The sequence below is a fragment of the Opisthocomus hoazin genome, chromosome 5, assembly GCF_030867145.1.
Source record: "Opisthocomus hoazin isolate bOpiHoa1 chromosome 5, bOpiHoa1.hap1, whole genome shotgun sequence".
In the NCBI taxonomy this organism is placed as follows: Eukaryota; Metazoa; Chordata; class Aves; order Opisthocomiformes; family Opisthocomidae; genus Opisthocomus; species Opisthocomus hoazin.
The window spans coordinates 30,863,197-30,887,898 of record NC_134418.1 but is presented as its reverse complement, the minus strand read 5'-3'; the positions used below and the strand labels follow the sequence as shown (position 1 = coordinate 30,887,898).

At 46.8% G+C, this 24,702-nt stretch overlaps 1 protein-coding gene across 1 annotated transcript in view; it reads right to left on the bottom strand.

Moving 5' to 3' along the window:
- Positions 1–24,702, bottom strand: part of FRAS1 (Fraser extracellular matrix complex subunit 1) — a 179,045-nt gene that overhangs the window by 14,609 nt on the left and 139,734 nt on the right. The window contains exons 34-59 of the mRNA XM_075422090.1: positions 24,248–24,280; positions 23,387–23,518; positions 22,550–22,675; positions 21,615–21,862; positions 19,998–20,146; positions 19,388–19,550; positions 18,496–18,631; positions 17,244–17,440; positions 16,699–16,852; positions 15,936–16,199; positions 15,632–15,820; positions 15,100–15,219; positions 14,485–14,664; positions 12,303–12,427; positions 10,330–10,470; positions 9,155–9,382; positions 8,769–8,882; positions 7,321–7,471; positions 6,088–6,247; positions 5,204–5,366; positions 4,501–4,747; positions 3,230–3,574; positions 2,751–2,911; positions 2,217–2,364; positions 1,072–1,277; positions 435–591 (exon numbers count right to left, since the gene is read on the bottom strand). Coding sequence (XP_075278205.1) covers positions 435–591; positions 1,072–1,277; positions 2,217–2,364; positions 2,751–2,911; positions 3,230–3,574; positions 4,501–4,747; positions 5,204–5,366; positions 6,088–6,247; positions 7,321–7,471; positions 8,769–8,882; positions 9,155–9,382; positions 10,330–10,470; positions 12,303–12,427; positions 14,485–14,664; positions 15,100–15,219; positions 15,632–15,820; positions 15,936–16,199; positions 16,699–16,852; positions 17,244–17,440; positions 18,496–18,631; positions 19,388–19,550; positions 19,998–20,146; positions 21,615–21,862; positions 22,550–22,675; positions 23,387–23,518; positions 24,248–24,280 — 4,437 coding nt within the window. The remainder of the gene's footprint in view (positions 1–434; positions 592–1,071; positions 1,278–2,216; positions 2,365–2,750; positions 2,912–3,229; positions 3,575–4,500; positions 4,748–5,203; positions 5,367–6,087; positions 6,248–7,320; positions 7,472–8,768; positions 8,883–9,154; positions 9,383–10,329; positions 10,471–12,302; positions 12,428–14,484; positions 14,665–15,099; positions 15,220–15,631; positions 15,821–15,935; positions 16,200–16,698; positions 16,853–17,243; positions 17,441–18,495; positions 18,632–19,387; positions 19,551–19,997; positions 20,147–21,614; positions 21,863–22,549; positions 22,676–23,386; positions 23,519–24,247; positions 24,281–24,702) is intronic.

The following is a 24,702-nucleotide window of genomic DNA, read 5'->3' as shown; positions in this document are numbered from 1 at the left end:
TTGTGGAGTCTCCTTCTCTGGAGATATTGAAGACCCGCCTGGACAAGGTCCTCTACAGCCTACTGTAGCTGACCCTGCTTCGGCAGGAGGGTTGGACTAGATGACCCACAGAGGTCCCTTCCAACCCCAAACATTCTGTGATTCTGTGTGACACTGGGAAGGGAAGGCAACATCTCCCAGGGGAAGCACAGCAACTTCCTGTGCAGCTGCAGGCGAATGGGAAATGAGACAAACAGTGGGTTCAGCCCCTCCCTTAAGACCAGTTCAGTGCACAAAGCCATCACGTCAGTGACCTGCACACAGAGCTGTGACCATGTGACTGAAGGCATTCACGTGTGCTAAATCAAACCTCAAACTGTTGATGGGACTGTGCTGACTACCCCGGACCTGCACCCTACACTACAACTACATCCTTGTTGAGCGTCCTCACTTACCGTCTTCGTCATTGGTGACAGTTATGGTTGCCATGTCCATCTTCCCAATCCTAGCTCCACTCCAATGGTTTCCAAGCGGGCTACCAAGATAGACCTGGAACTGCTCTTCTGGTTCAAAGGCAGAGTCGTCACTGATATAAACACTGCAGTTCTTCACCTAAAGCCAAGTAAGCAGGAGAAAACAGTAAACATTCACAAATCCGATGAAGCCACTTAAAGGCCACACTGTACTTCACTCTCTAGGGTTTAATATCCAACTACTGTCAATCCTGCAAGAAACACTTCTAATTTTTAAGGCTGCTGCTTCAGCGTGGACAAACCACACAACTACATGATGAGGCAAGGCAGTGAAGACATCTACTTCCACAAACTGACAGCTCTCTGCTGCAACAAACTTGAGTCCTATTGACACAGAGGATTTGCATTTCAAGTTTTAACGAGTTTTATCATGAAACAAACAACCCTTTCAGAGTCAAGTCATATTTTCAGGACCAGCAGAATTTGTGACTTTAACCATATATGAAAGCAGTTTGAACAGGTTCTGTCAGCTCCTTCTGACAATGCAGAGTCGAGGAGGAGATCTGAACCTCTCCCATCAGTGGTTCTTCATTCTCCCTACAAGCCAGGTTCAGCTCACCTTCTCCCCTTTCAAGAAAGTGATGCGAGACTCCTCTGCATCTCTCCTCTCTGCAAAGTCCTCCATGACCTCTGCTGTCTGGCTCTTGGTGTAGCACCTGACAGAGGACTCATAGCTCAGGTCCCCGACACGGAAGATGGGGATGTGCAGAGTACCCTCCTTCTCCTTCACCGTGTACGTATCCTTGGTGAACTGCATGCTCGGTACTGCAGGAGGTAATAAAAAGAGTCAAGCAGCGCTGAAGCTCCACACAGAGAGAAGAGCTAACTGCGGCATATACACCCTGGGTGAACTGCTGCATGGACTCCAACAGCCAGCGAATAACATGGCAGCTTCACTGTGCCTCAATACAGGATTTGGTTTCAAACAAGGAAGTGACCGTTACTGCCACCAAACCTCTGTAGAGCACAGGATCAGCAGACCCTGCGGTGCTTCAGAAAGAAGGAATCGTTCCTTGTCACCTCTCAGTCACCTAACTCCAACAGTTGACGAAACTTGTTCCTTCCCTATCACTTTGGTGCTGTTGCAATGTGCTGGAGAACACGACAGGGCTGGCGGTGCAAGGGTGGTGTGTTTGCGAGGCATGTCAGGAAGGGATTATATCAGGACTCGGCACTGAAATGGATGCTATTCTCAAAGCATTATTCTACTGCCTGTGGACAGACACAGAACAAACAGCTTGTAGCAAAGAGGGCAGACCTCAATAAAAGATACAAAGGCAGAAATTATGATAGGCTACTACAAAGTTAGATTACATAGTGTGTGCTTTCCTTAGGCAAGCAAACACAAGAGACATTTTAACACAAGAGAAAGTAAATATGCAGTGAGACTTTCTCACATAGTAAGGGGGACTTTAGTTCACAGATAGCACGAAACAAGCAGTGAGCTCTGAGCAGAGATGCAAAGCGTGGCTGAAAGTGAGGGAACACTACGGGGAAATTCATTCAGCACTTCTGAAGACTCCAAGCTCTTGTGGACAGTGAAGCATGGAAAGCAACAGGGCAGCCAAATGGAATGGGAGGATCCCAGGAAAATAGGCTTAATCCAGCCTAGAAATAACCTAACTTGGACTAGCCTCCTGCTGCATGGAAGTGTTAAGGAAGAGGCTAAGGATGGACCGGATAGAGCTGCCGTGGATAACTTACCATCTTGAAAGATGTCATTAATGGCCACAATCGCTTGGAATGGCTTTGTCAGCTCAGCTCCATGGGGTGAGCTGAGATACACAACAAACGTCTCCAGCCCTTCTATCACCGGGTACTGCGCATCATCCAGGATTGTCAGAGTGCAGAACTAGAGGGAAAGCAGAAGTCCTGCTTTTAGAGATGCAAGGCTTACATCCTTCCTGGCACTCACATTTGGGTGTCTAATGTAAAGTCATTAGGTCAGGCCTCTTCTGAATTCATTAATCAATGGAAACAATGTTCTAGATAAATCCGGCATTCATTTCAGCAAATAGGCAGCCATCTTTATCCTGGGAGAGGTGTCCTGACCGAATCTTCTCTGGCTGGAGTGCTGATCAGATGCAAGCCTGTGCCTAGCAGCTTCGTTAACAATTCTTACGTGGCCCTGCGAGGATTTTCAAAACAGGTACATGGCAAATACAGAGTATGCACATAAACAAGAGAGAAGTGTCACCAGACAGAGCAGACTCATCAGGAGTCAAAGTGGCTCCTCACCTCTTCTGTCTTGCCTGGCCTGAACTCTATTTTTCTGGAGCTGGGGACATAGTCGATTCCTGGGCTAGCAGATGGAGGGTCTGATGTCCGAGTGGCACACCAAACTGAGATGGGGGTTGAGAGATCAGGTCCCTGTCGGAGGACTGGAATCTGAATGTTTCCTGCATCATCATGCACATGAGAGAGAACCAAAATGGAAAAGCAGCCACAGACCACAAAACCGCTCCTTTCCCTTCGGCATGCCCTTCTCCCTTCACCACTGCTCCTGCACCCAGCACAGGCTAGCGCAGAAAACAACCCCCGGCCTTCCCCACAGGGGCAGAGGGAAAAGCAAAAACCCTCTGAAGATCTTTTACAATTCTGTTGCTGTGCCCTGAATTGCTCCCTCTGACCCCTCTTCCTGGTGAAAGCATGCTTTCACGGTAAGCACCCCAACACGGCGTGGAGCCGCCCAGGGGGAGCCCCCTGCTACTCTTCACCTGCAGCCTCACTGACGGTAAAAGTAGCATTCCCCAGGAACACTGTAGAGGCATCGTTGGGACCACCAATGAAGACGTTGGCTGAAGCCCGGCTGCCAATGCGTGCGTTATCTGAGGCATCGGCCAATACGATCTCAAACTCCTCCTCTTCTTCATATTCACTGTCATCGACCAGCGTGATGTCACATGTCGTCATGGTGACACCCGGACCAAAAACAATGCGGCTGTCATCCGCCATCCCCCGGGACTTGAAGTCGGAGCCGGATTCCAGCATATAAAGGCTGCTTCCCTTGGCTGATTTGGGGACAGTGTAGCAGATGGCAGACACAGTGCTGCTGGTATCCCCTAAGACGCAACAGAAAAAAACTGTAACTCTACAGAAATACTTTTACTCTATTTGGTGGAGACACCATTCACTTAAATAATAAAGCAGCATTCAGAAAAGAGGGTGAGGAGTAAAAAAGAACAGCATCCTTCTCCTAAACTTCCATAAAAGCTGGCTTAGGTCTGGTTTCCAGGCATACTCCAGATCTGCACCCTTGGCTACTATGATCAGGAAATGGGTGGCACTTGCCTATTAAATCATATACAGTACAGTGATAGGGTCCGCATAAAACACAGTATCTAGATCAGAGAAGCAGAAAATAAATACAAGGGTTTGCTCATGCTGGGAGGAGAACTGAATCCAAAAGTAAGGAGCTTTAACTGCATTGGCAAATCTTACAGCAGGGCTGGGAAAGATTAACAAAACCAAACATCTGCCCTGTGTTGACGCTTGTCAGTTCAGTTGCGCCACAAAGCTACTTCCAAAAAATCAAAGAATCACCTCAAAATCATAAACAAGCAAAGCCCAAGGAACACCACTTGTTTCAGGGGTCATCATTATTTGCTTGCTGACAAGAAACAGTCATTCACCTGAGCCTGGCAGAGGTATAGACTGCAAAAACTCCCCAGCAGCTTTGCAGTAATCCTAGTCATGTGATAAAAGACTGCAGGATACAGGCACTAAACTGCTTCCATTATCTAAGAAGTACAGAATTAAAATCCAAGCTCTAGGCAACCACACATACTTCACAGTCTGCCCACAGGTGCTTCAACTCTGTCCCCACTTTACTCCTGTCCAGTCTCCAGGGCTCCCCCTCTGTGCCCTCTGCTTTGTGGGTTCGGACTCTGCACATCTCACCCACAGCAGTGACTGTGGAGTTGCTTTCCCTCCCGTGCCGCAGAGGCCCACAGGAGCACAGAAAGTCATTCTGCCTGGCTCAACCCACCTTTCCTTTCAACGGGAGCAGAGAGAAAACCAGCACTCTCGCTGACATGGTATGTCTTCCTGTCGAACTGCAGGGTGGGCTCATCTTCTGTGTCCGTGATGGTGACAGTGGCCCTGGTGATGTTCCCTAGCAGAGCGTAGGCTGGCATGCTTAGCTCCACAGTGAAACTCTCTGTGCTCTCAAAGACGTTGTCATCGTTAATGACAATGGTGCAGGCCTTGGTGTCCTCCCGCTCCTCAAACTGCACCTGGAAGGCAGCAAGTGGCCTGATGTCTTTGGAACTGGGTCTGAAACTTTCTGTCCTTCCTACCTTACCCTTGCCTGAGTCACATACCCTGTGCATGGACAGCATCAGACACCGACCTTAACCAAGGACAAAAGGCTAGTGGAGGTCAAAGACAGCAGCAAATGCAGTATGTAGGGCCCTACCCCTTCTGATCTCAGTCATGGTTTTAGCCCTTTGCATGATCAGGAGTGACATTCCTACTCAGGCAAGCCTGTAACATTTGTGGTGCATCAGAACACTGCTCCAAAGTGTATCTGCCAACATAAAAAACTGATGAAAAAAGAGACCCTCCTCTGAAAGCAAATAAACCACAAATTTTTAGAAAGGAAATACAGCCTCCTTTGTGTTTTTATCAGTTTTTACCAGTTCTTTCATTCAGGCTTGATAGCATGAATGGTCCTGGTGTCCCCAACCTACCTGCCCTGCGTACTCCACGTAGTCCTGCTCTCCCGGGTGTGAACTGGAGCTGGAGGTGGCTGTGCCCTGCTCTGTGCGGCACAAGACAATCGCGTACTGGTTGAGGTTACCAATCCGCCTCACGGTGACACTCACAGAGCCTGTGCTCTCTCTGACGTTGTAGCTGGAAACGTATCAAGCAGATACAAATAACAGGCTGGGAAGCAAACCCTACATGCTTACACTGACACTGAGCACCACAGACTCAGGCTGACTGTTGCTTCCATGGATAATCCGAGGGACACGAATAATCAGGGACTTTGGGAGATGGCAGCTGTTCAGCAATCCTGCTCCATGGGTTAACCCAGCAGGCACTTCTCCTCACTGACACGCACATGAATTCACACCTCCACGATGGCTGCTGTTGCCCCCCGGCCCCTAGAAATCAGCAGTGTTAATTCAACAGGATCATAGAATCAGAGGTTGGAAAAGACCTCTAAGATCATCAAGTCCAACCATCAACCTAACACCACCAGGCCTACTAAACCATGTCCCGAAGTGCGACATCTACACGTTTTTTGAACACCTCCAGGGATGGTGACTCCACCACCTCCCTGGGCAGCCTATTCCAATGCCTGACCACTCTTTCAGTAATTTTTCCTAATATCCGATCTGAACCTCCCCTGGTGCAACCTGAGGCACTGACATGTGTGGTGATACAGCGCACAGCAGTGAGACCTCAATTCTGACAGGATGCCACTGAAACACAGGCAGAAATGATGGTAGCTGCCCCAGAACTTAATTTCTGTGCTGTAGGTCCAATCACATACTACAGAACTCAACCTGCCTCACTCCAGATAAGACCCCATCTGTCAGAAGAGTGCTGTGAACCCCATGCCATTTACCTGGTGTAAGTAAAGCTGAGGAGAGACCACTGGATATGGAAGATGTTGCCACTGACCACATTGGGTTTGCTGTCCTTCACTAGGAACTGAAAGCTATCCATGGTCTCCTGAACCTTCTCCTCATGCATCACATACCGAATGAGGCCCTGGTTCACATCCTCTGCCGGGAGGAGACATCCAATGAGCCAACTCAGAAATTCAACAGTAGTTTTACAGACGAGCAATGCGGAGACAGAGACATGCATCCGCACAGCCGCGGGCATCGGGTTCTCCACACATTCTTTATGCTGTAGCAGCTTTTCTAACTTCCTTGGTCTTACCTGTGGTAGAAGCCAGCCTACAAGCTGTGACAAGGCATTCCCTTGCCTAGTTTTTATCCATAATGGCTTGTACATAAAAATAAGGTAAATTTAGAGTAGCTTTGAGGAAGTGCAAGCATTTGCTAGGGCAGCACATATTTCATCTCCGTCCTATAAGCTGGCATGTCCTAACAGGGCTCCTTCTCACTGCTGAGATGGTTTGGGCTCTCTGACCTTCTCCAGTATATGTTTCCCAAGCTTCAGCCCTAAGACTATGTAGGTCTCTTCCTTTTTCTTTCTTTTTCTTTTTTTCCTGAGCACATGAGAGGGCAGGCGTGGCTGGCAGGACCTGATGAGCAGGGACAGGCGGAACTGCTGACCGCGTTTGTACAGGACCTAATGCAGCGTGGTGCGAGGCTCTGAGAACAGCAGTAGCAGAAACGCTAACAAAGGCCGCGCTGCGAGTTCACTCTCAGCCTGCCTGGGGGAGTCTGGAGGGAGCAGCACTCAGCAGGAGCACAGCAGTGTAGGAAGCAGTTAATCCCTCACCTCTCCCTCCTAATGGAGGGCCCCCTCAGTCCTGCAAGAGTGAACTTTCCGCATGTTGTTGACTCAGCACTGCTGGCTAAACATCTACCAGACCTTGTGATTAGATCCACATGCAATATCTACAACTCCTCTTAACTGTCCCAAGTCAAATCTCCAGCTCTAACAAGTCTGGAGAACCTGGGTGTGCTACAGCACACAGGTTGGCACCTGTAAGAAATTACAGGATTTCTGCAGTTGAGAGCAAAGTTCAGTTCTTATTCTTGATACACCTTTGAGATTTGCCCCTTGTCTTCTCTCCTCCCACCTTCACACACCCCCCCCAGCTGTCTTGACAAACTGAAGCAGAGGAAGAAAAAAGGCAACAGTATACAGCCCAACTCCATACCCTGTGTAAAGGTGGTCACAGTTGTCCCTGGTTTCAGCTTGTTCTCCACATAACCATTTTTGGGACCAGTTGTTATCTCATAGATCAGCTGTTCGTCATCTGTGTCAGGATCTGCCGTCAGTAATTCCTTCTTAGTGATTAAATTGGTTGCCTGAATTAAAGCCAAACCAAGGAAGTAAAACTCTGGAGATCCAGCAGTGTAAGTCTGATTAACTATTCATCCAAAAAGCGCAACCATACCTCTGTCATTCTCTCCATCAGGGGAAAGCTAGGGGATGTAAAAGCACAGAGCACACAGAGTGGCCCTGAACAGACAGATGCCCCACAAGGTGTTTGACAGCACAGGAAGGATTGAAATTCTGCCTCACATCTGGTTTGTTTAATAAAAAATACATAGTGGCCCAAAAAACCCCCCAAAACAACTTCAGAACAAGCTGCCCAGCCCTTTCTAGCTGGGGCTAAAAGCTATGACAAATCTTTTGGTTTCACCTGGAAACCACTACTCCATGAACTGTGCTGATGCTCACATGAGGCCTGGCTTTGTCCAAAACATTTGCAAACAGCCTCAAGTTGAATGATTCACTCAGGACAGTTCATGCTGCTTTAGTGAGCCTGCACTAGTTATCTTTCAAATGACCTTACACGGATGTGCCTCACCTCCATCACATTTTGCTTTGTCTTTAAAAATAAAACACCTTTACAAGCAGGAGAAAAAATAAAACACCTTTACAAGCAGGAGAAAAAAGAGAGAATTGAACTGCCTGAGGCTGCAGGAGTGCTTTTTCTGAAGTCAGGAATTTGAGCTGAGATAGCCTCTTCTCAATACAATTTCTTACTGCAGTGTCTTCTAACTGTTTTTCCTGGGAAGAACCAAAGTATTGCTTTGCAGTTAATGCTGGGTCCTCAAAAACAAGCATGAGAGAGTCTCCTGGGGTTTTGTTTGGACTTCAGCAAAACAAAAGCACATCACAGCAGGAAATTCCTATACCACATTTCTTTGAAAGCCGTGTATCTCTACCATGGCTGCTGTGGCACAGAATCAAGACTTCTCTGCCACCAGCAAAGCTGAAAACATACTGTTGTGGGGAGGAGGGAGAATGGGAAGGACATGTCCGCCCAGGAAGGCAGGCAGGAGCTGCACTGCATTGCACAGCCATGCTAGAGCCAAGAAGAGCCAGGCTTGGTGGTCCTGCTGATGTAAGGGAAGGAGATGGTCCAGGAAGCAATTTAGTGCCCTGGAGCTATGTTGCCTGGTTTATCTAATGGAGCTGCAGCGCAGGAATCCCTGCACACCTCTGCCTTTTCCGAGACACTTCATGGGCACAAAGGGACACCTGTTCTCTATCACAAAAGTAAAAATGTTGAAGGATCAAGCAGTTCTCCTGTGAAACTCCTCCTCCTGAAACAGCCTGAGAAATAATCTAAGCTAAACCCAGGCAGGCAGTTACCTTGCCATCCATGTACTCCAGCCACTGCAAACCCACGTTGGTGATGACCCTGGGTGTCCCATCATCCACAAAGAGAATATCCACTTTGAATCTCTGCGGTGCTGCTGTCACAACCTGACAAAAGTTCAGAGAGACTGCTGTTTCTCTGGCAGTCAGAGCGTCATCCACCATATTGCTAACTTTGCTTGCTTCAGCTCTGTTGGGATCAAGGTCCTGGGGTGACTTTGCACACACAAAGGTTGGGAAGAAGCATTTGGCATCACCTAACTGAGAATACTCAGCCCTTACTGTCAGTGGAGCCACAGCGGTTAAGTCTCCCCTTCTTTGAGAGGTAGTTTTCTATTAGCTATAGAAGGTCTCCCTCACATCCCTTCTCCTCCCCTTACCTTCTTTCCCCCGTCCTCCATAATGAAGAAAGGATTAGTTCCATCAGACACTGTGAAAGTGAAGCGATCCTTCAGCGAGTTGCTACCATCATGACTGTAGCTGATGCGGTTCTGGTAGATGTCATCCATTGTGAAGGTGGTGGCTTGGTGGTAATGCTGCCCATTGCTGGTGCGTTCAATCAGGCCATGCCGAGGGGACTGCACAACTGTGAACATAATTGACTCCGCCTGCACCAACGACACAGAGTGGCAAAGCCGATGATGTCACCCCAGGACCAGGACAGGCAGGTCCTTCCAGCTTGAGATACCTAGAGAAGGACTCTATGCCCAGACAGCTTTCCTAGCACAGTGTTTCCAACCCAGGGCTGAAACGCAGCACTGCACACTGAATTGATTCACCCTGGGCCCTGCCCTGTCTTTACCCCTCTCCCAAGGTGCCTATCTACAAATCAACCCCAATCAGGGAGAGCTAGGCTAGACACATCACAGCAAACTATTGGTTTGGCTGGTCCGAGATGGCTCCCACCCTTGTGACAACCCCTTGAACACAAGAGCAGTTCCCCATTCTGCAGCCATTCTAAGCAATGTGCCCCTTGTAACTTCTGTCAGGGTGGAAGCAGCGATAACCTTTGAGGCAGGATCTTTGGCTCAGGGCAATTCCAGGCAGCCAGGAACTCACCTGCTGCAGGGCAACTGCAGTGCAGTGAGGCAGAGCCAACATGAGACCGCTTAGCCTCTAGCCAGACCCAGGAGAAGGAAGAGGAAATGTCACTTTTCATATGTGCTAGGCATAAACTCAGTGTCAAGGCTAGGCATAAGCTCAGTTCAAATCCACAGTGTCCAGAGAGAAGGTGGGACAGGGCAAGGATTAGCTCTGATCACAACTTCTAAACATTTTCCATGCAGGTTTGTTGCTTATGTGTCTGGGAGACATTCCAGATGAAGCCATTTCTCAAGCCAGGGCTTTGCTTTGCTCAAACACTCATTCATCTATTTATATAGAAACTGGGCCTCCCACAAGCTCTTTCTTTGATGTTGCGATCAGACAGGGTATGATCACAGCGAGAGATGACACTCACTATAATCTTTCTCTTTGAACACAAGCCTGTTTTTCTGACAGCCCAGATGTGCAGCAGAAGAGGCGAGGAAGGAGGCAAGGGGGAGTCCTGCCTTACCTCTGTGTCAGCATCTGTTGCTTTAAGCTCAAACTCTGTAATAGTTTTTCTCACACCTTCCTGAACTGTCATCCCTAGGCTTTGCACTATGGGTAAGGAGTCATCCACAGGGTTTATGGTGATGTCAAACGTCTGGCTCACCTGTAACAGGAGGAAAAGCCCATCACGATGAGTGCAGTCTACCAAGAGTACAACTCCATTGAAACAGTAATGCTTTAAGGAGGCCACAGTGATCCACCAAGTTTGGGTCACTTCATTTTGGCCTTGTTCAGTGAGTAAACAAGAGCTTCTAAGCTCAGATCTTGAGAACATGACCTCTTCTATCCCTCCCCACTAATTTATACTTCCTCTTTCTGTGATACTTATGGACACTTATTTTTCCCTCCCTCCCTCCACTTTGTCCCTCTCCCTCTATTTGCAGCTATGATTTTTCCCTTTCAGACAGCAGGAAGGAGACATTTCTCAAGGGTCTAACTGTGCTTCCGAGTATACTGTCAATGCACTGGTTCAAAGCTGAGCTCCAGGAGCAATTGGTAAGCAGATGAAAAGCAGACACTGAAATCTTGGTAAACCAGTCTCATGAGTATACATCTCAGCTGGCTCCCCCTTCACTGTGGTACGTAAGATCTCTCAGCACAGGGCAAGTAAGAGCATCCACCATTGCTAAGCGACAAGCCCATGTGTGGCTTGTTTAATTTCCTTTGCTACGTGTAACTGTCTCTCGCAAACACGCAAGAGCAAAACTGACTCCCATCACATGCTACAGAATTAATAGCCTGCTCTGAGTCAGGCAAAAAAACATAAAATCATAGAATCATAGAAAGTTTTGGGTTGGAAGGGACGCCTAGAGGTCATCTAGTCCAACCCCCCCGCAGCGAGCAGGGACACCGCTAACTAGATCAGGTTGCTCAGAGCCCTGTCCAACCTGGTCTTGAATGTTTCCAGGGATGGGGCCTCCACCACCTCTCTGGGCAACCCGTTCCAGTGTTTCACCACCCTCATTGTAAAGAATTTCTTCCTCATATCCAGCCTAAACCTACCCTGTTTTAGTTTAAAACCATTACCCTTCGTCCTGTCACTGTTGTCTCTACTAAAAAGATTGTCCCCATCTTTCCTATAGGCTCCCTTTAAGTACTGAAAGGCTGCAATCAGGTCTCCCTGCAGCCTTCTCTTCTCCAGGCTGAACAAGCCCAACTCTCTCAGCCTGTCCTCATAGGAGAGGTGCTCCAGCCCTCGGATCATTTTTGTAGCCCTCCTTTGGACCTGCTCCGACAGTTCCATGTCCTTCTTGTGCTGAGGGCTCCAGAGCTGAACGCAGGACTCCAGGTGAGGTCTCACCAGAGCAGAGTAGAGGGGCAGAATCACCTCTCTCGACCTGCTGTCCACGCTTCTCCTGATGCAGCCCAGGACACGGTTGGCCCTCTGGGCTGCCATAGCACATTGCTGGCTCATGTCCAGCCTTTCATCTATCAGTACCCCCAAGTCCCTCTCAGCAGGGCTGCTCTCAATCCTTTCATCCCCCAGCCTGTATTGGTACCGGGGATTATCCCGTCCCAGGTGTAGGACCTTGCACTTGGCCTTGTTGAATCTCATGAGGTTCACACAGGCCCACCTCTCCAGCTTGTCCAGGTCCCTCTGGATGGCATCCCATCCTTCTGGTGTCTCGACCATACCACTCAGCTTGGTGTCATCTGCAAACTTGCTGAGGGTACACTCGATGTCGCTGTCCATGTCATTGATAAATATATTGAACAGCACCGGTCCCAGTACGGACCCCCGAGGGACTCCACTCGTCACTGGTCTCCATCTGGACATTGAGCCGTTGACCACTACCCTTTGGCTGCGACCATCCAACCAATTCCTTATCCACCGAACGGTCCACCCATCAAATCCATGGCTCTCCAATTTACAGAGAAGGATGTTGTGGGGGACCGTGTCAAAGGCTTTACAAAAGTCCAGATAGATGGACTTACCTCATTTGTTCCATCAGACACAGAAAAGGTGAACGCATCCATATACTTTTCAATGTCACTGGTGTGGACATACTGGATGCTGCGAGAAGCCAAGTCTGCCTGGCTGAACGAACTAATTCTTGTCCCTAGAAAAAGTAAAATAGGTGAAAATGTGCAATAGAAAGAGTGTGGCAGGGAAAAATATGGGGAGCTGGACATAGCTAGCCATAAGCACTCAGTCTTGGCTTGCTCCACTCCAGTTCAGGCTGCACCATGAACCTCAGATGAGCCAGAGATCTGGCTGGCACGGAGCCTCCTAAAAACTCCGCTCAACAACTTTTAAATTAATGTAGTGGTACCCCATAAGCAAAAAGAAGTACAGACTTCTTCCCAGACTTACAATTTTATGATGGCATCACACACTACCAGGACACCCTGTTGGGGATCGGCCTCTCAGGGCAGAGAGTGAGAGAAACTGTGAGAAAAACAGCAGACGTAACACTTCAATTTTCACTCCTGCGCAGGACTGATCTAACCAGGGCATCACTGAGTATGGGCAAAATGTTTCCTGGCCTCACAGCAGTTTTCAAAAATGCCTTCGAAGTCTCTGCTCTCTTTTCCCCTCCTCGTACCCCTGTGTTTAGAACAAAGCCCCATTTTCAACACTGACTTATAATGACATCTTTACAGGTCATTAGGTGTGACACAGACACAGAAAAGTACCTGACAAGCATTTTAAAAAGTACTTGAGCCTTTAAGTCTCACTGCTGCATTCAACTGTTTTACTGCTATTAATAGCAAAAACCCTGACAAAAGGTTTTGCACCAGTTTATCATGCTAAATGGCTACTGACAAGTATTGGCCACACTACAAAAGATACCAGGATCTGATATAAATAAATGAGCCAAAATTGGATGACTGGCCAAGGTTTCCTCAGAGCTCATTAGCTTTAAAGATTTGAGTTCTCTTTTGAACACTCCAGTACTCTCTCCTTAGGTTTAGGTAATTTAAATCACGAGAACAACTCTTTCACAGTGTGTGACTCTATGTCTTCCTTAGTTCACCACAGACATGAAGTAGTACAGAAATCAGAATCATCACATTTTAAATAACAAGAGGAATAAAATCCTTAATCCAGCTCTTTCAGGTCTCCAAAGTACAAAATTCACCATTTAGTTTGCAATTTAAGCAAAAATATTGCAAGTTTTTAATTTTCTCTCAGCAGGGGGTTTGCTTATTATAACTTCCATTCATTATTCTTATCCTTTCAACGTGTTTGCCAGAGCACATCTTACACTTTGAGAAGATGAGGCAAACCACACACTAAAACTGAGCTGTAGAGGGACTATCTGCATCTCGAAAACACACAGCAGATATTTCCACCTTATTCTCACATTAATGAGAAATCTAGTCATAAGAAGTATAATCTTAGATGAGCACAATCTAAATCAGCAGAGCATATTATACAACAGCATAGATTTAGACTAATTCATGAGAGAGGGGTAGGACACTCATACTGTCAGTGGATGTGGAAGGCAACTCTAAAATTCAGATCACATTTGCAGGAAATTCATTTCTGAGTTTCCTAAGATTGACCAGCCCTCCTCCCCGAACTACCAGAATTCACTATCCAGCATATCCATCACACCACAACATAGCTTCCTTTTAAACTAACTCAGTGGTTAGTTCCCTTCCTCTCTGGAAAGCACAGCTGGGAAAACAGGCTGGTGTTTAGGGATCAAGGGACACAGTGGCCAAGAGGGGGACTGAAAGCAACTTGTCTGTTCACCAAGATGGGCTCTATTACTGTGAACATTAGGGGACAGATTCTTTTGGGCGTTGTACTATATGTGGTCACAGAAAAGGCTGAAGGTTTGCCTGTCATGCAGATGTAGAGACAGGTTCTGAAAGAAGAGATTCACAAGCTGGACTGACCTGTAAATTCACCAGGCAAAGTTACCATGGGGCATAAACTCACCCACAGGCTGAATAAATCCTCATCTGTGATTACTGGGCTGCCTTTCCTCCACTCATCCTATTCTCCAACTCTCTGGACTAATGACCATTTGATTTCTAATGGGAAAGATAATTCTGTGCTGCTGCCTCCAAGCACGTTTTTCCTGCAGTGAATCTTTAGGGTTCAAAAGCCCTCCAGCGCTTTGTTGCTAGAGTACCCAACTGAGTGAAATACCGTCCTGCTAACCTGGAGAAGCCACACGCTCCAGGTGCCCCAGCTGCGGCTGCTTGGTGAGTGTGTACTGGAGTTGGGTCGGCTCACTGTCCTGGTCAGTGGCAGAGAGCTGGAGGGTTGTGATCGTCTTCGCCGAGTTCTCATCCAAGACCAGTCCTTTGTTAGCAATGATGGAGGGGGGAAATCTGTCCTCTGAATGGGTTAAATACAAAGCTGAACAGTGAGACAGTCACCCTCCTTTCCTTGGTGTTACTCACACCAGGTACTTGTGCTCAAGCAAAAGACAACATACACACAAACACCTCCCAGGCTGGTAATTCCAAAACAGATACTCTGGGCCTCAGCATTAATCGAGAGGATGGTAATATTATAAAGTCTTAAAGACAATCTAGACAGTATGAAGATATTTAGAGGATTTTTTTCTACCTTTTTCAGTGAGTTTGTCAGAAGCCAAAGAACTAATCATTACATCTCCCCGTGACCCAAACTTCAAAGGCCTTTGAATTAACAGTGAATAAAAACTGCGTCTCAAGCATTACACCTTAACTTGCAGTACATGTGGGATGGGAATCTATGAAGGCCTGAGCTCTGTAGCAAAGAAAATGTAAATTCAGCACTATCTTTTACCTAATACACTAATATAAAAAACCTGGTCCGTCAGTTTGTCGCCATCTGCATCGATCACATCAAAGGTGAAGGCAAAATTTCCGCCAGGATCCCCTTTCATGTGACTGTACACCACTTGCCCTGGAGAGAGGGACAGGAGAAAAGAGGTGGTTTACTACAGGCTGTGTCATTTAATTCTGAGTTTGGAACCAGGCTGGCACCATAAGCCAAGGGACTTGTGGCTTGACAGAGCTCCTGGATTTGGGTTTCACTACTTTTTCTCTTTATTCTTTTTATCCTGCTGAGAGAGACTTTTTAACACTTGCTTAACGAAGTGTTTCTGCTCTAACATACAACATTCTCATACTTCTTTCTCTCTCTCTTCCCTGCTTCACATCATCCTCCCCCTCTCATAAAGATCACAGAATCACAGAATATCTCAAGTTGGAAGGCACCCATAAGGCTCATCGAGACCAACTTCCTCCTCCTCGCAGGACTGCCTAAAACGGCCACGTATTACTTGCTGTGATTATCTAAAATCAAGCACTCTCACCTTTATTTATATGAGCCTGGGTGAAACTTTTGACAGGTCCTTTGACAGAGATCTGGACTGGATTATCAGTTTTGGTCAACTGCAGATGGCCCACGCTGGGATCCCTCTTCATGACAAATCTGATCGTTGTGGCATCTGAATAAAGAGCTGCTGCTTTCAAGTGCTGATCTGTGAGGAGTGCTGCAGAGCCTGGACCAGAGAAAGAAAGTCCACAAACAGCTTCAGCCAATCCAGCTAAGTGACTGGTTTAGACTGGCCCATACAGCAATATCAAGCAACACCATTCTCCTCCCTTTCCCCGTACCAGCTGGGAGCAGCAGGTCCCTGTTAACAGTCAATGTGGGCGGCTGCTTCTTCGGCAGCTCCATGGAGAACTCCAGCCTCCCCGTCTGCGTGTAGAGACCATCTGTGATGGAGAAGCCAAACTCATCTGTTTGTGCTGCTGCACCACTCTGAGTATAAACAATCAGCTCATCCAAAATGTCCTGGTAGGTGAAGGACGAGCCCATGGACAGCAGGTGTCCATGCTCTGGGGGCTCCGCAGCAGTCTGCCTCCTGCGGAGATGACCTAACAAACAATAGATGGATTAAAATTATGGGGAGAAGACAGCCTGCTGGGGAATTTTTCCATGACAGCTCTCAGTGGGATGCACAGAGGTCGCCATAGCCTCACTGGCAAAACTGAAGGAAGCACAGCCCTCACGGGTTTGACACTAGCCTTCGCTTGACACTCTGCCTTGCTTTATCACCGCAGATAGATGCTAGTTGCTCGGCTCTTTGGAACTGAACCCCACAACAAGGAACTTCCCAGGGAAATGCATGCAGTCTCCCTTTCTCCTCCCCCATAAGTAGTGAGGGACAACTCTCTAAGAATAGGTCTGTTCTGAAGCACAATCCCTCTGTGGCTGCTGGCCCAAATACAGACTAAATCGGCTTTACACAAATAAGTCAGGCTCATCTCTTGCATCAGGGACTATTACACACACAGAGATACAAAGACACACAGACACTGATGCACAAAGACATACTCTCTTTCTCTCACACACGTCCAGCTTGTCAGGACTTACCGTGTTCAGGACTTTTGGTAACCATGATGACAAGCTCATTGTTCTGGGTGTCCAAGTCCTGCAGGTTGAGGGAGGCATTGGTAACGACCACGCCTGAGCCCTCATGAAGTCTGACAGGCTCCAGCACCATCTTTGGGGGCTCATCGTTCCGTCGCTGCACAGGTCCCAAAGGCACACAGTCAAAAAAGGGAAATGGCCAGGGGGAAAAGACCACTGCCCAACTGAATGAAACGCAAGCTCCCAAATGACAGTACTGGTGCTGATATCCATTAATGGGCTACACTAGTCTCTCCAAATCTATGCAGCATCATGGGTGCTTCTAAGAGGGAGGAGAAAGCTGAGAAAAAAAGCTCTGGGGAAGACGTTGCAATGCACAACTGTCCTTCTGGCGTCACAGGGGAATTATGTGCCTGTACTAGTGGAAGGAAAAAACCCTCCCTTTAATCCCCTTCCCATGTATTACAAAGCGAGCGGAGTTTTCACTTTAAAAGTCATGTGTCTATGTGAAAGGAGAGGGCTCTGGCAGCCGGTGAGCACAGGCATACCTGAATTGTGATGTTCACGCTCTGCACCTCAGACTGGCTGAAGCCATCCTTCACATAAAAGCTGAAAACATCACTTGTTGGCTCGATGCTTTCATGGACACTCTGGAAGTAGTAAATACTGTTCTCTAGAACATCTTGAAGGGAAAAGGATGCATCTACAGTCATGGCAGACTCACTCTGCGGGCCAAAATTCTCACCTGCAAACCAGAATGCCATTAGTGAAAGGATATTCAATTCACTGATAAACTACAAATGAGAGTAGCAGCATTAGGAGAAGAATGGCACATTGCGAAGAGTGCAGAAGGATGTCCATTCCTTCAACATGGCTTTCACACATCTTATGACCTTTGTAGAAAGCAACATCTGCTGCATTAGAGCAGGCATTAGGGAAGCTGCAAATTTATGCATAGTACAAGCAAGCCCATGTCCCAGAATCACTTAGGCTTTCTTCAGAGATGAGTCAATGGCTAAGGTGCCTTCTGGCCTCAAAACAATCTCTACATCAAACTTCACCTTGCAAAACTAAGTCTCACACCCAAGAAAATCATCCAGCCATTGCCTGTTCCAGGAGAGAGGCTCACCATTACCAAAATGGCACAAACTGGAGCTCACTCATAGAACACAATTAGGAGGGATGATATGTAATGGCAACCTGTGCTCTCCAGAAGAAAGGCAATCACTGTTATAACAAGCCACTACACTGGCCAACGATATTTCACAAAGGCAAGCTATGATTTAAGCAAAGTAGCATGTGCCACTCCTGTTATGACCAAACACAGGATTAAGCAGACAAGTCTTTGTGGATTAACATCTTTGGACAATATGGTGTAAATCCTACCTTTTCTTGACAATACAATGAGATAAGAGAACATTACCAGCCATGCTCTGCCACAGCTCTCACAGTGTTAAAGCTTGCTGAGACATTTAGAGGAATTTAGCAAAATGTGTTCTGTGTAACAAGGACAGCCAAAATAAAGTATGATGAAAACACAACACATAGGCTTGAAAAGCCTTTTAATGCCCCAGTCTCACATCATAGACCAGTCTACAACAAACGAGAATTAGGACAAAATGCTCCCCAGAGACAGTTTATCTCCTAACGCTGACCTTATGAGCTCTTTATGATCAACTGATACCAACCAGCACTGCACTGAGGAACTGTGGTGAGAGAGATTAGAATGTGCTTCAGCATGGCAATTCCTAAGTTCCCTCTCATCATCCAGAAGGAAGAACAGACAGCCAAGCAGTTTACCTGTCTTCGTGTTTTCAATGTAGCCATACATAGGCAGAGTGATAACTTTGACCCTCAGGTCTTCCTTAACAGCAGTATCATAATCAGCAGCTAAGTGGTGATGAGCCAGCAGTGGGACCCTGCCCCCCTCATCCACCTGGAAAGCAAAAGCATATCACAAAACTACCGCCAATGCACACAACACACAGCAACACACAAACTGCTACTGAACGAATCTGCCTTTATGGAAAAGGCTTGCCCAGTCTCTGAGGTCCTGTCTCATCCTCCCCTAGATCTTTTAAACATGAAATCAGCTGGGAGGTGAACTGGGATGGGAAGAACAAAGCCTGCCTGTCCCCCAAAATAAGACTATGAGTGCTTTTATCAGGGCAAGAAGAGAACTGGCAGGGTCATGCTGACCTCTTGGAAGGCAAGCTCTGCATTTCTTATTGAGGACAGCCTTTTGAAGGCAAGGGAGGAGGAATGCAAAGCTGCAAAGGAGGGACACGACTTCAAAAGGCTTTCATAAGGAGTCTGAAATTCTGTGTATTAGTCCAAAGCACCAGATGTTTTCAGACTTGTCTTCTGCTCATCTTTTACACACAAGCCGATGAAATAAGGGACAAAATATTAAACAGGGTAAGTTAGCCTTGTTCCACTGGTATCAACAGGACACCCTAGGGAGAACCCAGCTTGTGACTAGAACAGATATAATCAGATCACATTCAGGGATGCAGCTGTACTGTCAGCCTCCTCTGGTCTCCAAGCAATTTGTTAACCCTTTGCACCCACAGGACTGCAAGTGCAACACCATGTTTCTTCAGTGATTTCCCCTCAGTCCAGGAAAACCGTTCAGTTCCTCACATCCAAGACATTCTTGTCACTGTTTCTGGTATCCTGTGTAGCCACTTACAGTGATATGGTCAGCAAAAGCAATGAGCGATGGCATTGTCTGGGCAGACGTGATAGTGATGGTGAACATTTGTCTGTCAAGTCGGTTGTTATCAGCATCAAAAACAGCGAAATGGAAGATGTCCATAACGGGCTGATTGCTGGTCTCAAACATGGTGGAGTAGCTGTGAAAGTCAGAACACAATCTGCGTCAGGGAGTCTCACTGACAGTCAGGCAAATACACCTCATCCCTGCATTTAGGGGTGAATGCAAACCTCTTGAAAGAGAGGTGGTGTTTCAGTTCCCAACTCTCCTTCATGTTCATTCCCTGATTTTTTCGAAAGCACTGGTTTTTACATGTTGCCTACCTAAAATATCACTATGACATTGCAGACACAGAAAAAATTCCCATAATTTGAAGCTACACCAACTACTGGCATTTCAGACATGCATAAACACCTAATTCTGCACACCAGAAATGCTCTCATTCATAATCTCATAGGATACAAGAGCCAAGAAAGGAAAAATATCTTTGATACATTGTACTAACATAATACAGCCCTGAGATCCCTGTGAAAAACCCATTGAGCTTTTAACTGGCATGGCTTGAAGGAGAATAGCTCTTTGATACCTGATCCTCTGGCTGTTGATGTCTTCCATGGTGAAATTATAAACCTTGGAAAGCTCCTCATCATGAGAGCCCGACATCCGTAAGAGGGTGCCATATGCAGGCAGAGATATTAACTGGATTCTTATCTCCGAGTCAAGAGAATTGTTGTCCTAAACATGAAGAAACAAACCAAATAAAAACGAGACAAGATTAACTTTTGTTTCCCTCCACTAAAAATGGAAGAAGGAATAAAATGTTTTATAGGGAAATGTATCAAGCTAGCTGGGTCAGACCCACAGCTAATAAACATTAAATGAAGCTCTATTGATGAAAAAAGAGTCAATTGGGTTGACATTTTCAGAATATATCACAAAATGTATTTTCATTTTCTCTCAGCTCAGAGAGGTTTTCTTTGTGTCCTTGTATCACATCAATACAATCTCCCAGACATAAAACTGATGTTTTTGTTTCTGAATTCCTTTACACTCCTAGTGGACTGGACCATTTCTGTAATACGCTTTTCCCAACTCCAGACAAAGTGAGCCAAAATTTATGTGATAGCTGGCACAGGGAGCAACTGTTGCCCACCAGTGCTTTCGACAGATGCACAGAGGTAAGTTCAGTTCTTAATAAAACAAAGGCTAATGTAGAGCAATGCTGCAAAAGACAGATTCACATTCAACTAAAAGATTATTTTGGCTCTTTCTAACTACACTAAGTACAACTATCTCTGTGATATCACAACTCAGATGTCATCTTTCTTCTAAAAGTTTTTGTTGGTTGCTTGAAAGGTAAGACCCAGAGCAGAAATCATCATATCCTCAGCATATGGGCCAGGAATGAAATCCTCTTTCGCCTAACTGTTCCTTTATTCAGATTAAATCTGAACAGCTCCCTTGTCAGACTTCCTTCTTAAGAGTAGAACAGAATAGACCCCAGACTTGTACCCAGACTGACCCCTTGGCCTTCTTATCCTACCTCACCCCCTCCAGTTCCCTAATCATCTCTCTGCCACTACCTGAGGTCTCACCTCACCAGCCTCACATGTGCACTGCAATCTCTCCTCCCTCCTCCCTAAGGGGACCATATCTGCATACCTGAAATCCATCGCTAGTGCATTTGCTGCTAAATTATCTGCAAGGAACAAAATGCCTTTCTTCTGAATTTCACCAGCAGGAGAACTCTTGTACAACACGCAACCCCTGGGACCAACTCCAAGCCACCAAGGAGTGCAGCATCTTTGGTTACTTAAACCTCCCTCCTTAAAATATGTCCAGAAAAAGAACCAGACAATTTTGGAAGGGGGGTGAGGGGGCTGAAATTTTCAAGGGATTATCACTTAGCAAATCCATGTGCTTCATTAGCAAGTCCGTTTGACACAAAAATCTGGGATTAACTCAGTTCTCATGTTTAGCATGGCAGTTCACCTCTGTCACAGTCAAACAAGGAGAGCCATAAAACCCTGCTGGATGAAAGAGTCTGTTATCCCCTTTTGGCAGCAGTAGTCAGGACACAGTCAAAATTCGAGCTCTCTACCACACTGATGGCAGAGAGGTGTGTGTGGCGACAGGTCTGTGGGGGGACAGGGAAAGAGAGGCTGGCAGCATTCACTGTGTTTAGAAACAGATGAAAGCTTACAATATAAGCAAGGTGCAGTCGAGAGAGAGTCACAGAGCTTTTACTAGCCACGGTGATTGCCAGCAAGCAGCCCGGGGCCAGCTGTGGACCGTTGTTATCCAGCAGGGACACTTCCACCCTCAGCACTGTGGTCACTGTGGTGACACCATCGGTGACAGAGATTTCCATGCTGTCCTCTGCTGCTGCTGAACCATCATGCACATACTGTAGAGCATTTCGAGTGACGTCCTCGTAGGTGAAGGTGTCACCTTCCCAAAAAGAAAACGCACAAGTCAGAAAGACTTTGTTTAGAGCACCAATCCAATTCAAATGACCTAAGGCCCCAGTTTAGCAAAAGACTTAATCATGTACTAAACTGGCATTTAATACCATCCTTACAGGGATATGACTTATAAAGACATTTACTAAGGAGCTAGTATATATGCAGGGCAGAGGAAAAGCTGTAACCTTCACAATTTCACAGACACAGTGACTCTTCACGATTCTCAGGGAGTGCACAGATCCTCCTTTCTTCTCAGCTGCTTTGTAAGCTCTTGCCTGTCATAGCTAGACAAGGCTTCCCCCTCCAAGTCTTCTGCTTGCACTGCTCTCCTACAGATATTTGTTCATCTGATCACACACTGGAAACTGCTGCCACGAAAATCAACAGTAAAACTCCACAGGAGCTTTTGACTGCTGGATCACAACAGGTTTACATGGACTTCAGTAGAAATGTTCTCTACCTTACTTCACTAAATTACTTCAGACGTAACTTACCATGTAAAACAAAATATCCCTTTTGATTAGAAGCTGGTTACAGTTATCACAGTAGAGTGACTGTCAACTAGCCCACACATACTTGGTACAGGAAACACCCAGATACACCCATAGACTAAACAACAAATGGGAAAAGTCTTTCATGCACTCTCTCCTGCAGTCACTTCTGCTCAACTCACCTGTTCTCATGCGTTCCTGCACGCCTGTGCTGTACTTGAGCACAATACCATGATGGGGTGGTTTCACCAGCTCAAAGAAAAGACCTTCGGGAGCTGTATCTGTGTCACTCACGGCTAACTGGATCCCTGCACCAGGGAAAGAGAGCACAGCTTCAGCATCCTCAGACACCACACAGGGAATATCCCTTAGGTTTTGTGACATGCTTTTGTGAATGGAGTCAAAAAACTGTAATTCACTCAGTACGTGAAAAGTAAAATAATTCTACAGCTCTGGAGCTGCCCTACCCAGGAGCTTGCTGCTTTCATGGAAATAGCTAGTCCCCTGATGATGCTCAGATCAGAGGTTGTATCAGAAAACTTCTCGCTAGTATGGCTCACAAATGACAGTGCAAACCCTCAGCTTACGAGAGAGATGTGCACGTATTCATATAGCAGATGGGGATCTACAAAAACTTCACAGAACGTCCTGACACAAGTATAAAGTGGCTTATCCTAAATAACCCAGTATACCAGACTACACCACTAACCAACAGTTCAGCAACTGCAGAGCAGCCTAAGAGGGGAAAAAGTAGAGGAGCAGCCCTGAGGCCCTGATGCTGCTCTTGCCTGGCTCAGCCAGCGAACAAACCTGCCATATGCTGGAGGACTACTGCCATATCCCCAGGCACTTTTCTGAGGCACCACTGCAGTTTTCTCAGTGGTTGCTATTACATCTGCACAAAGGGACAGAGGTGAGATGAGACCAAAACTCTCCTCTGCTCCATCCATGTGGTCTCCTGGCAATAAGCACCGTGCCACGGGCTGAGCTCTGCACCCCATCCCTTGCACCCTACTCACCTATGGTGGCTTTGCCCCCCTGGCTGACCTCCAGGAACGGAGCTGTGATCTGGAAGACTGGAGGCTGCTGCTCCACAGAGAGCAAATGAATGACAAACACCATCTCCGGGGTTGTGTGTTCTCCATCAGACACTAGACACAGACAAAAACCACACCTGAGGGTAGGGATGTGTTTTCAGGGACTCACCTGGGAAATTCACGTTTCTGTACAAAATCACCACCCTGCATTGCTGACTTCTCTCCCACCTTGTCAAGCTACACCTTTGTCTATGGACATACACACACAATTCACACCTGCCAAGAGTATTTATCTTTGCCCCTAACTCTGCTCCTAGCAAGATAAACATAACTTCTAAAAGTCTGTGTGTGTGCATGTGTAAATACTGTCTTCTATATATCTATCAGGTGCGCTCATAAGTCAGAATATGGAATTCTCCTTGCCGGTGGATCACTTTGCATACCTGTGCTAGAAAGCACATAGAAAGGGAAAGATGTTTTAAATAAGCATGCAGCTTATCAGTAGCAATTTAACGTTTCCATGCCATATTGAAAAAAAAAAACCAAAACAACAACTTAAAACTGTGATGTCCTTGTTCACACTGGGGAAAACCAGGAATGGATCAGGCTTTTAGGACAGATTCCAGGCAGCTACTGGAAAAAGATGTCTCTACCAAGCTGCAGCTTAGCTTCTATAAAACGTTGTTGGGACACCGATGAATTAATATTCCCCAGGCACGTGCATTTCCAGAAATTCCTACTGAGCACCTGTAGGTGTGCTTGCAGCAGAAGAAAGGCCAAGGAGTAACAGGCAATGTGAAGGGCACAAGGCTAAAAACTGCTTTGACCAAATGGTTCGCATACCTGTGAATCGGAAGTTCACTGACTCCGGGAGACCTGACGGGACAAACACAAGCACAGAGTAATTGTGGTCAGGACAAGACAGCACATACTGATGTGGATTTGAACAACTTTTGGAGAAAGCAAGTGCTGACATTTGACCAGACTGGAGTCTTTGCTCACCAGGGAACGAAAGCACTCATTCCTTGCCTTCGCTCCAGGTAATGAGAGAGAACATGCTGCTCCCTCCTCCATACTGTGAAACTCCTCTTGATGTCAAGACAAGGGGCAATGGGCACAAATGGAAGCACAGGAAGTTCCGTCTGAACATGAGGAAGAACTTCTTCCCTCTGAGGGTGATGGAGCACTGGAACAGGCTGCCCAGGGAGGTTGTGGAGTCTCCTTCTCTGGAGATATTCAAGACCCGCCTGGACAAGGTCCTGTGCAGCCTGCTGTAGGTGACCCTGCTTCAGCAGGAG